The sequence below is a fragment of the Bos indicus genome, chromosome 26 (assembly GCF_029378745.1).
Source record: "Bos indicus isolate NIAB-ARS_2022 breed Sahiwal x Tharparkar chromosome 26, NIAB-ARS_B.indTharparkar_mat_pri_1.0, whole genome shotgun sequence".
NCBI lineage: Eukaryota > Metazoa > Chordata > Mammalia > Artiodactyla > Bovidae > Bos > Bos indicus.
The window spans coordinates 46,297,864-46,310,465 of NC_091785.1; the positions used below are offsets into that span (position 1 = coordinate 46,297,864).

A 12,602-nucleotide genomic window follows, 5' to 3' on the forward strand; every position below is an offset into this window, starting at 1 on the left:
TCCCCAGCCCCCTTGCCTTCTGCTTCACAGGGGTATCACTGCAGGTATTGCTGCAGCAGTGGGGCCCCAGGTCCGCAGAGCAGTAGACAGTGTTGGACGGACCAGTCGCAAGCACTGCAATGAGTGTGTTCGCCACTTGGCTTGTGTGGCCAAGGTTGTACCTTAGCAACCTACTGGCCCGCTCCTTGGGGGCCCTATTAAGTCCTCCCGAGCTCCAATTTAACACCGACTCTATGCAATAATTTATATGTACACCGCATATTCATCCCATTAGAGCATCCATGCCAGGTGCTATCCTAGGGGTTGGGAATACAGCAGAGACCAATAGAGAAGAAAAGTCTTCTCGTGCAGCTTAAATTCTTACGGAATCCCGATAACAGTGGGGGACTAGGTGCCTGGGGAAGCAATGTCTGAGTGTGTACTGTAAGGGGATTCCACTAGAGGTGATCGTACTACGTGGAGTAAGTCAGAAAGAGAGAGATGAGTATCACATGACATCACTGATACGTGGAATCTAAAATATGGCATGAATGAACTTACAAAACACAACAGATTCACAAACCAAGAGAATGGGCTTGTGGTTGCCAAGCGGGAGGGGAGCGGGGAGAGATGATGGGAGTCCGGGGTAGCAGATGCAAACTGGCATATAGAGCATGGATACACAACAGGCATGGGGAACTGTGTTCAGTCTTCTGTAATAAACCAGGAAAAGAAGGTGAAAAAGAATATATACTTGTATAACTGAGTCCCCTTGCTCAGCAGAAATTTGCACAGCATTGAAAATCAGCTCTACTTCAATACAGTTGTTTAAAAGGAGGGTCCCAGAGACCCTCGCATACCTGCCAGGTCTGCTTGCTTTGTGAACCCTGAATTCAGCCCTTGTTTCCTTTGGGTGCAGTGTGGGTGCCTCATCTCTCAGGAACCAAAGCTCTCGCAGCCTCTCCTTCCTGCCTGTCCCACATCCATGAGTAACTGCAGGGACCCTCACCTGACCAGAATCCCCGTACTCAGGTGGCTCTGAATTGTGGCAGGGATGGGGACGGGGCCGCGAGGATTGAGGAGGGTGGGCACATCCATCCTTATTACAGGAGTTGTTTCCAGCCTGATCAGCCACAGAGTCCGTGAGTTCTGTGAAAGCATTTTGGAGATTCGCTCCTCCCCAGAATTTAGAGTTGTCCTGAAAGAAAGAGACAGACAGACCATCAATCCTGAGGGTCCTTTCCCACCATAATATGCTGGAAATTCAATCCGAAGCTTTGGGGGATTCAAAGAAAGGCTTAAGGTGTCTGCTGGTCTGACTTAAACGCATTGCCCCTCTTGTTTTTCAGACTGTTTGTCATCCAGGATGAGCTATATCACTGGGATCCATTAAGGCGTGGCAGGGAAGTGGCCCTTTGCCTGTTTTCAGATTGCAGAGAACTCTGCTGCCAAGTGACACAGCGTCTGTTCTTTTCCAGGAACCGAGGAGCTATTTTAGTTGTTACTTGTTCATAAAGATGAAGTTTGAGACTTTTTTCTATGTTGCTCCTTGATATCTTTTCCCCTTACGATTTCCTTTTCTTTCTCTCTCTGGTGCTACTCCTGGGATCAGAAGATGCATTGAGGCTTCATCAACCAGGGAGGGAAATGAAAGATTCCCCCTGTGACAGGAGCTCATCAGAAATCCCCAGGGGTTCGAGAAGGGCAACTCTTAAACAAAATCAAGCTTCAAAGGTGCAGGGCAACTCTCCAACGACGATCTGTTGGCGATTTATGTATTATTGACGCTCAGGTCATGAGATGAAGTAGCCACCGTGCTGATTATTTACACTTCCTCTGTTTAATTACAGTTTGAAAATGAGATCATCACCAAGCTGGATCATGAAGTGGAAGGAGGCAGAGGCGATGAGCAGTACAAAGTGTTATTTGATAAAATGTAAGTGTTGATTAACAGTGGGATTTATGTCAGAATGGAGACAGAGAGACTGTAATTCGACGACAATGAACTTTGTAGCCCAGAAATAATTAAAAAGTGTTAATGATGGACATATTTTAAACTGTGCCTCAGTCCGGTTTCTTTTTCTGAGTGTGATTAACAAGGTATGTGTAATTATTTTTCAGCCTCCTGGAGCACTGCAGGAAACACAAATACCTCGCCAAAACGGGAGAGACTTTCGTAAAGCTTGTCGTGCGCCTGATGGAGAGACTTCTGGACTATAGAACCATCATGCACGATGAGAACAAAGAAAACCGCATGAGCTGCACGGTCAACGTGCTGGTGAGTGAGAGCTTAAATATCCCATCTGTCCTGGGAGATGAACCAAGAATTTCAGAGCTTCGGGACAGCTGGCCACAGGGCTTTGCAGGGCAGTGTGTGGCTTCCTTCGCTTGTTTCCTTGTCTGTTGCAGGGAATGAAGAAGGGAGGACTGTTTGCAGATCTGCTTTTTAAGCATGTCTGCCCAATAAGCACGTCTGTGCAACCATCTTTGCTCTAGATGTCTGCACAGTTGTTCTTCCCCTGGCTCAGAAGATAAGAAGATCTGTCTTGCTTGTAACCAGGGAGCGCCCTCCCTGATTACAGATCCTAAGTGGGGAGTTTGGGTGTGTTTTGTTTTGAATACCTATTGATGGCTCTGCTGGGTCTTTGCTGCCGTGCATGGGCTCTTCGTCGCTGGACGCGGGCTTGCTCTAGTTCCAGCGTGAGGGCCTCTATCGTTGCGGAGCACGGGCTCCAGGAAGGGAGGTCTTCAGTTGTTGTGGCCCATGGCTTTAGTTGCCCCAGCCACATGTGGGATCTTAGTTCCCAGACAGGGCATCCAACCTGTGCCCCCTGCATTGCAAGGCAGATTCTGAACCCCTGGACCACCAGGGAAGTCCCGCTAAGTGTGTTTGTTACTAGGATCCTTGTAAACTGCGGTGGGGGCAATGGTGGCCTCCGAAAGAGATGTCCACATCCTGATCCTCAGAAATGTGAACGTGACCCTATTTGGAAAAAAGGCTCCTAGCGGTTGTGGCTCAAGATCTTGAGATGAGACCAACTGGGTTACCCAGGTGGGGCTGAGTCCAGTGACAGGTATTCTTAAGAGAGAGAAAAGGAGATGGCAGAGACCCCAAGGAAAGACCAGGTGAAGTAGGAGCAGAGATACCAAGGATGCTGCCACAGCCAGGAGGTCCTGGAGCCACCACAGCTGAAAGGGGCAGGAAGGATGCTTCTCTTGGAGGCTACGTGGCCCTGCTGACACGTGGATTTCACACTTGAGCCTCCAAAATGGTGAGAGGACGCAGAGCTATTGTGTCAAGCCATCAAGATGGTGGCGATTTGTGGCACAGCCACAAGAAACCCGTGCGTGGCCACATGAAGGCTCAGGTGAACTCAACCACCCCCATCCATCGGCCTCTGGCACAGCTGCAGTCACTGGACTTGGCCGGGTTCTGAGGACACCCCGTTCCTGACACAGTCGTGGTGCATCAGGCAAGGCTACAGGGCGAGGAGCTTTTAGGAAGCTTTACAACAAACTCAGCGGCTGGGAGTGGTTGGCAAACCTCATGGCCTAAGGAGCCACGTGACCCCACGTCTGGCTCCAGAGTCCTCTGCCTCTCTCAGCATCTTCCTTCTCTGTTTCCCCCTTAAGGAGCCAAACAAACAGCCTTTTCATCAATTTCCCCTGCCTGTCCCGACGCAGGAAGGCCAGGAAACACTGCTCCTGCTTTCTTCTCTTTACTTCCCTGGATTGTCCTCATCACTGCCCAATCGTTGGACAGCAGGTGGAAGCCCTGCCCTGACTTTCCCTGTTTGTATGGACTTGTGGGCCCTTTGAGCTCATGGGAGTGGACTTTTGTGCCAAGAGGAGCAGGACACATCATTCATTCTTGAAAATCACCAGAGGGGTTTGGACTAAAAAGTTAAGCAAAAGGGAATACTTTTTACCTTCCTTCTTGAGTATCAACATTGAATCTGAGCTTTGCCACCAAGAGCTGGCCGCTGAAAGCTTGTGCAGTCTCAGCCCTGCATTCTGGGGCAGGCCAATCTGTTTTGGCCAGTGATACACAGTTTGAGAGCAAGTTTTCTTTTCCTTGAAAATCTAAACATGGGGGACTTAAGGTTTCTGGTCCAGTATGTAAGGCAGCTTGGAAGTGGTTACCCCCATCCTCACTACAAGAAGAAAAGCTGCCAGACTGAAAATCAACAACTCTTCTTAGAGTCATCGTCTTAGATCCACTGGGAAAACGCCTGCTCCCCAATTTGAAGAGACAGGAGGATACAGAGAATCGCAGTTCCCTGCAGCAGAAACTGCTGCTGGAGCCACTACCTGACTCCTTTTAACTAGCACTTTCAACAGAAAATTACAAGGTGTCTTAGAGGCAAAAGACACAGTTCGAAGTATCAAAACATCAGATCAGGACTTGGACTTAAGATTTTAGAATTATCACACTGGGAATTAGTATGTCATGATTAACATGTTAAGGGCACTAATAGAAAGAGTAGACTTTATGGGAGACCAGCGTGTCAGGATGGCCGATTGGACAGAGGACCAGATGGTTGGATGGCATCACCGACTCAATGGACATGAGTTTGAGTAAACTCTGGGAGATGGTGAGGACAGGGAAGTCTGGCGTGCTGCAGTCCATGGGGTCATCAAGAGTAGGACATGATTGAGTGACTGAACAACAGCAACAGGGGAAGAATAGGTAATATAAGCAGAAAGATGGGAGCTCTCAGAAAGAATCAAAGAGAAAAATGCTAGAAATCCAGAACACTTGCAGCATGAAGAATGCCTTTGGTCTCATCAATAAACTGGACATGGTCGAGGAAAGATCAGTGAGCTTGAAACGTCTAACTACATTTGCATGTGCTTCGTAAGGGCCTTGGACCACTGTTGGAAGTGGGCTTCCATCCTTGAGATCTGGCCCACACCGGCTGTTTGCCTCTCCACCCATCTGTAGCCTGACTGCGCTGGGGTGGCAGTGAGCTCTGCCCCAGTTAAGGCCTCGATCATTTGCTCAGAAATGAGCCCAGCTCTTAGCCCCCTGCCTTCTTTCCTCTGTCCAAAAGAATTTACTTTGATGATGCCAATGTGGTTAACACAAAATAGAAATCAGCATTTTTCTGCATGAGAGAAACAGAAAACTTTTCAAAATCATTCCCTTCCATGGACATCCTTTTCTGGTGCGTCCTCTGATCTTTAAGGGGATCCAGAGGCCCTTTTGTGTCCTGAAGGAAGAATTATTATTATGTTGATGAGGTTTCCAGCTTTGATGTTCGACTACTATTAATCTTTGTTTCAAGCACAATCTTTTTGAGTGAACCAGGATGCAAAACCTGGCGGAGATACAGTGATGAGCTCGGGCCTTTTACCAGAATCAGAGTCAGGGTCAGAACAGTAAGCGTTTGTGAGGACACCTGAGCTCAGAGTTCCTGGCGTTGTAGCCTGCGTTCTTCTCTCGTCCTGAGACTGTCTGATATTGTTCACGTCCTTCGGCTTGAAACATCCTGAATCTTCCCACGAAGAGTCAAGTGTTCTGTTCTTAACCATTTCCTGGGGAGGATGACATGGATTCCAACCTATCACGATTCTTTCACTTAAAAAATATAATAGATCTCTGGATTTCAAAGAAATATAACTAGATTTTTACAGGTAGACATTCTGTCTCATAATATTCACTGCTAAGATTACATTTAATCTTATAAATATATTTTTAACCTCCTGGTCCATTTTTACCTTTATCTTGGTACTTATGAAACAAATAGAGTTTCATAGAAGCAAATATGTCTTTCTCAGTTCAGTTCAGTTCAGTCACTCAGGCATGTCCGATTCTTTGTGACCCCATGGACTGCAGCGCACCAGGCTTCCCTGTCCATCACCAACTCCTGGAGCTTGCTCAAACTCATGTCCATTGAGTCAGTAATGCCATCCAACCATCTTATCCCCTGTCGTCCCCTTCTCCTCCCGCCTTCAATCTTACCCAGCATCAGGGGCTTTTCCAGTGAGTCAGTTCTTCACATCAGGTGGCCAGAGTATTAGAGATTCAACTTCAGCATCAGTCCTTCCAATGACTATTCAGGACTGATTTCCTTTAGAATGAATGGTTTGATCTCCTTGCAGTCCAAGGGACTCTAAGAGTCTTTCTATCTTTAGATGAATATGGAGGTATAAACATATGTTTAGAAAAATATAAAATGTACCCAACTGATTACTAAGTAGAAATTCCCTTGAAATCCTAAGGTTAAAAACCAAAGAACATAAAATATATTCATCAATAGAGAAATGTAAGCCCATTGCCAAATTTCCATTAGAACCAGTGGTATTATCCTTTTTTTATGGAGTTGGTGGGACAGTCTAAGTTGTGTGGGCTTATTAACATCCTATTCTTTCTATCATTTAAAAAGATAAAAAATAAGAGACAGAGGCTATTATTCTGGCCAGTAGCCTAAGTCCTTTATTTTTTTAATTAAACTTTTTATTTTGCGTTGGAGCATAACTGATTAACAATGTTGTGACAGTTTCAAGTGGACACCAAAGGGACTCAGCCGTACATATACATGTATCCATTCTCCCCAGGCTCCGCTCCCATCCAGGCCCCCGCATGACATTGGGCAGAGTCCCCGTGCCATGCAGTAGGTCCTTGTTGGTTATCTCTTTTAAATATAGCAGTGGGTGCCTGTTTATCCCAAACCCCCTACTGTCCATTCCCCTGCCCCTCCCCACTGGCACCTGCAGGTTCATTCTCTGAGTCTGTTTCTTGGGGCTTCCCAGGTGGTACTAGTGGTAAAGAATCCACCTGTCAATGCAGGAGATGCAAGAGATATAGGTTCGATCTCTGGGTCGGGAAGATTCCCTGGAGAAGGAAGTGGCAACTCACTCCAGTATTCTTGCCTGGAAAAATCCCATGGACAGAAGAACCTGGTGGGCTACAGTCCATGAGGCTGAGATGAGTTGGACACGACTAAGTGACTGAGCACAAAATAGACAAACTTCTACCAGCAAGTCTGTATACACAGTGGATCACAGTTCCCACTGGACCAAATGCAGATTTGTAATGAAGTAGAATTTCATCGTCACCTTATAATCACAGTTTTCAGTTACTGGTAGGTGATTTTGTTGTATGTCCTCTGGCTCGTCTACGCAATTATCATATCTACGCCAGAGAGTAGTAAAATCATTCTTAATTTACAAACATAAGTCAGGTACTTTGTGGCCCTTTTATAAGGTTAATTAAGGTGTTTCCAACTAGAAATCTGAAAATCTTATCATAGGATGTGTCTCAGTTATGACGGAGTACAAAACTGAAATGCAGTGAAATGCATGTGCTCTGAAAGATTAATACATAGCGCTGGATTGGAGTTGGGAGACTTGTCCCAGTGGGGTTGCTTGGAGAAACACAGCTGGCAGCGCTGGGGTAAAGAGAGGACCATGGGGGTGGGGGGCCCAGAAGTGGGGCCCCCGCTGAGCAGTGTGAACTTTTATACAAGGAACTCGAAAGTTTTATATAGAAATTGGAATTTGAGATGAACATCCTTCGGGTCTAGGGAGGTTTTGAAGTCCTATGCAGGGAACGGAACTCAGCGCAGGCAGGAAATAAAGACATTTCCATATCTCGGAGAGGAGTGAAAGTCGCATGATATCCCTGTTGTGAAATTGTAGAGGAGAATGATCAAAAGCTTCGGAAAGGATTAAAAATGGGAGGGCAAAAGAGAGTGGTGTGAAATCGTAGCTTGTAAACACTGGCGAGTCAGAGCTGGAAGTGAACAGCTCATCCTTCTCTTTTGATGTAGCTTGCCTTTGTTACGTGGCTCCCAGTTGTCAGCCAAAAATATCCTCATTACCCGAAACCAGGGGACACTCACAGCTGAGAGGCTGCAAAACGTGGAAATCTTGGTGCGTCTCTCTAAATGCGCCCCCTTTTACTCTCCGCATGTATTTAGCATTTCTTTTCAGACAGATCGATCGTGGAAGCAATGTCTTTTTTTTGGCTAATGAAATAAAAGAGGCTATTTCATCTTCCTGGATAATTGCATGCATTTATGATAGTGATATCCACTAGTTATCTCGGGCCCCATTCTAGAGGGCTCACTTCGTGTGCAGGTGCTGAATTTCACACTGAAAGTGGCCGTGGTGTTTCCATGCCTTAGACCTTGTTAGGTGACTGTTCTGTACCTTTCTGGTGGCCTCATGTACAATAAAGATTTTAAAGCGTAGAGATTTCTCATAAAGAAATGTAACTGTTTATGAGCAATGTTTATGCTCATCTGAAAATAGTCTACAATATGTAGAATTAGGGCTTTCCTGGGGGCTCAATGGGTAGAGAATCTGTCTCCAGTGCAGGAATCTCAGGAGATGCGGGTTCAGTTCCTGGGTGGGGAACGATCCCCTGGAGGAGTGCATGGTGACCCACTCCAGTATTCTTGCCTGGAAAATACCCTGGACAGAGGAGCCTGGCGGGCTACCGTCCATACGGTGGCAAAGAATTGGACGTGACTGAGCACCCCACTCCAGTACTCTTGCCTGGAGAATCCCATGGATGGAGGAGCCTGGTGGGCTGCAGTCCATGGGGTCGCTGGGAGTCGGACACGATTGAGCGACTTCACTTTCACTTTTCACTTTCATGCATTGGAGAAGGAAATGGCAACCGACTCCAGTGTTCTTGCCTTGAGAATCCCGGGGATGGGGGAGCCTGGTGGGCTGCCGTCTATGGGGTCGCACAGAGGGACACGGCTGAAGCGACTTAGCAGCAGCAGAGTACACATGTAGAATTAGCCCATTGTCGCTAGTCGGCTAACTAGCCTTCCTGTCTGTCAGTGCTGTACACAGGATGTTTTATTAAGCAGTAACTGGTTTTCTTACTGTGTTTTGGAAGGCCTGTGTAGAACAGCACTTTCCAGTAGAAATTTCCTGGTGATGGAGACGCGCTTATGTGCACTCAGGACACTATGCAGGGGCCCTGGCTCCATGTGGCTCCTGAGCCCTCAGGGTGTGTGGCAAGTGCCATTGCGGAAGCGAATTTTTAACTCCATTCAACTTAAATTAAGTTGACTTTCTCTTTGAGTACATATGATCTGTGGCTATTGTGTCCAATCAAGTTACAACAGTGTGTTGCCTTCTTATGGCTCTTGGTGAGTGAGGCCAGACCCAGTGTGCTCTAAATCATGTTGATGATGCTTATTCCCAAGTGAATTGTCTCCCACTCCTAATGAAAGTATAGTGGTTAAGAATGGTTAAGATATCACGTCTTTGGGTAATGCTTTGTTGTAACTGAAAACAGGTGACATTCAAATGACAGAAGTAGATTTAAGCCATCATGGCTTTTTTATCTTTTAATTTCTAAAATTAGAATTTTTTTCTTTTTATTTTATTGAAATATAGTTGATGTACAATGTTGTGTTGGCTTCAGGTGTACAGCATAGATTCTTTTCCATTGTAAGTTATTACAAGATGTTGAGTATAGTTCCCTATGCTATACGTAGGTCCTCGTTGGTTATCTATTTAGATGTGGTGTAGATACACAGTGGACTATTACTCAGCCATAAAAAATGAACATTTGCAACAACATGGATGGACCTAGAGATTATACTAAATGAAATAAATCAGATTGAGAAAGATAAATATCCTATGATACCATTTATATGTGGAATCAGGGAAAAAATGATAGAAATTAACTTGTTTCCAAAACAGAAATAGATTCACAGACATAGAAAACAAACTTAAGGTTACCAAAGGGGAAACATAGTGGGATAAATGGGAATACAAGGATAGAAGGATAAATGGGATAAATGGGAATTTGAAATTAGCATATACATCCTACAGTATTTAAAGTGCAGAAAACTTATTCATTAGAATTTTTATCCCCATCCAAAAAAAATGAAGAGCAATGTAAGCGATTTCTGCATTTTATATGGATTTTTGGTTCAGATCCAAAGAGTTGGGTCTGTTTGTCTTTAACACAAGTTGAAGAATTGTGAATTTTTAATGTGCACGTGATACCTTTTATAGAACTGGTTTTTTAATATAGTATTGTGGTTTGATTTCTTTCAGAATTTCTACAAAGAGATTGAAAGGGAAGAAATGTATATACGGTACGTAAGCATCAGGCTTCTCTACACCCTTGATCTGTTGATGATAATTGCTGTCTGTCAAATCCATGCTAAAAATATTTTATAATCATAGGGGTTTATCTTGTAGAAAATCATGAAGGCTGGAGTTTGAATTTGGTGGAGATCCTGGAAGTATTGTCAAGCCTAGGGCAGTGTGTCCAGGCTGATGTGGAGATTTGGGGGTGGAGGGGGTCATACATAGTCAGCTCAGAAGCAAATTATTGCGAAGGGTTTTTGTTCCTTTTGACTGACCCTTATAGCAAAAGGCACCACTACAAATTTTAGCGTTTCACAGAAAGCCATATGATCAAATGAGAAGTCTAGTTTTAACTTCATCAGAAATAGGACAATATTATACATTTTCATTCTTACCTGGATACCAAATTCTCAAGTTTTGTATTTTCTGCTGGAATTTTCTGCTTCACTTGCCTTTTTCTCTAGGATGTTGGACTATGATTGGACCCTCTCCATATTGGTCTCTTTTAGTGGCGGTGTCAAATTTTAGCAAGATTACCCCTTAGAAGACCAGAGTAATTACATGATCCACATGGCATTGGTGTTTAATGATGGATTAGTTACATTCAGCATGGTTTTCTTTCTCTCTCTCTTTTTTTTAAGTCTCTATTTATTTGTATAAAGAGTAAACAAAGTCATGATTTTCTAACTTTTGGTTTCTAAGACTTTTTAACTTTCTCCTTTAAAAGCAATACATGTGAATATAATAAACTTTGGGGAAAACAATTAGTTTCTTTTATCCAAATGTAGGTTACTTTGTATTAAAAAGCCTCCTTTTCTTTATGGCAGAAGAATTCTTTTGATCACATTCACTGTGATCACTGGAGCTCTTTATTCTTATGGATTTGTATTTTTATGGATTTTGTGTGTGTGTATTCAGACTCAATAGACATGTGAGAAATCACAATGAAACATTGTGTCAGCTCATTTCAAATGTATGGAGAAAAGTCTAGAAAAGATGAGAAAGAATGAGAAAGCTTGAAGCACAATTGTGCCTTCTTGGGCCATCTTCAGCTTTGTCCTGAAAAGAGAATACTTAAATTTTTAAAAATATATCTATTTATTACTCCGGTTGATTTTTCTTAATGCTTTGTGTACCAGAAGCTTCCAAGGCATTATGTATTGTGAACTTTGTAAAAAGAAAGAATAGAGATGATTTACTGTTGAAGTAGAATTTTGCTGTTGCAGTACTCAACACAAATTATTTTGTGACGCTTTCTGAATATACCTGTGTTTTATCATCTCAGGTATCTGTACAAGCTCTGTGACCTGCACAAGGAGTGTGATAACTACACTGAAGCCGCCTATACCTTGCTCCTCCATGCAAAGCTTCTGAAGGTCGTAAAGTTCACCATATACTTTTATGATTCTGTTGTTATGAATTATAAGATCACTTAATATTTGATTTTCCCATGACAAATTTTTAGTAAACCTGTAACAAGATTTTATGGATATTAACTCAAAGCAGTGACATTAACAAAGAGTTAGGAAGTACTTTGATTATAGATTTGACTCCACTGAATGCAAATTTGACAGGATGTCGGAACAAGTTATCACCAAGCATCTTAAATACCCATCATTAGTCTGTCAGCTTGCAGTGAGTTAGGGGCTCTCTGTTTCTTTATTCCTATCAACAGGACCCAGTAATGCTGGAGAGTGACATCAGTAAGAAGGAATTTCTGTGTTAGAACAGCTAAGAGGATGAGCCCACTGCTTGTAATCTTAGAAAACAGTGTAGGGACCAGATCTTGACTTCTCTCCCTGTGCTCCAAGGGCATCCATGGAGATCTCCTGTTGGTCTATCAGTGCTTGTTAGACCTCCTGCCTGACTCCTGGGTGTGTTGCTCCTGAGCATGAGTCTGTCTTGAGTGATCATTTTGTTGTGTAGATAGCTGTGGACATTGGTGTGTGTGTGTTGCCATAATATATTCATGTTCTTCCCCATGTCCAGTTTCAGCCCAGTTAGTCTTACAGAGTGAACTCACAGTAAACAGCTGGGTGGATGTTTATATTGATGAATGGAAAGATGGAAGTATCGGTGGATGGAGGGATGTGTGGGTAGACAGATGGATGGCTGTGTGGATGGGTGGAAATGTGGATGAATGGTGGGACGAGTGAGTGGATGGATGGCTGTGTGGGTGGATGGCTCTCTGGGTGAGTAGTTGGATAAATGAGGAAATTTCTTTACAACTTCTAGTTTTATATTTTAAAATTTTAGCAAGTCACTAGATCATCTTTCCCATTATATCCTCATAAAAAATTGAAAAATTATAAACTAGATAAAGAGGAAGAGGTATGAGAATTAGAATTAAGTTGTGTCTCCATGTAAAGACTACTCATTCAAGAAATCCTGTGTCTAAACTCAAGCCAGTTCCCCCTCTTACCGTCTGAGCCACCAGACAAGCCTGAATGGAAGGAAACCGGCTGAGATTGTGCTAAAGATGCTCAGTGCCTGTTGGATGATGAGAGGAGCAAGGCAGAGGCCAAGTCAGGCAGCGAACCTCCAGCAAGAATCTC

The 12,602-nt window shown here is 43.9% G+C and overlaps 1 protein-coding gene across 4 annotated transcripts in view; it reads left to right on the forward strand.

The window, feature by feature from the left end:
- The window catches only part of DOCK1 (dedicator of cytokinesis 1), a 556,998-nt gene that overhangs the window by 475,069 nt on the left and 69,327 nt on the right, over nt 1-12,602 (forward strand). For all 4 annotated transcript variants that reach the window (XM_070781087.1, XM_070781089.1, XM_070781088.1 and 1 more), the window contains 4 exons: nt 1,830-1,915; nt 2,101-2,257; nt 10,012-10,052; nt 11,333-11,423. In XM_070781087.1, the coding sequence (XP_070637188.1) occupies nt 1,830-1,915; nt 2,101-2,257; nt 10,012-10,052; nt 11,333-11,423 (375 nt within the window). The remainder of the gene's footprint in view (nt 1-1,829; nt 1,916-2,100; nt 2,258-10,011; nt 10,053-11,332; nt 11,424-12,602) is intronic.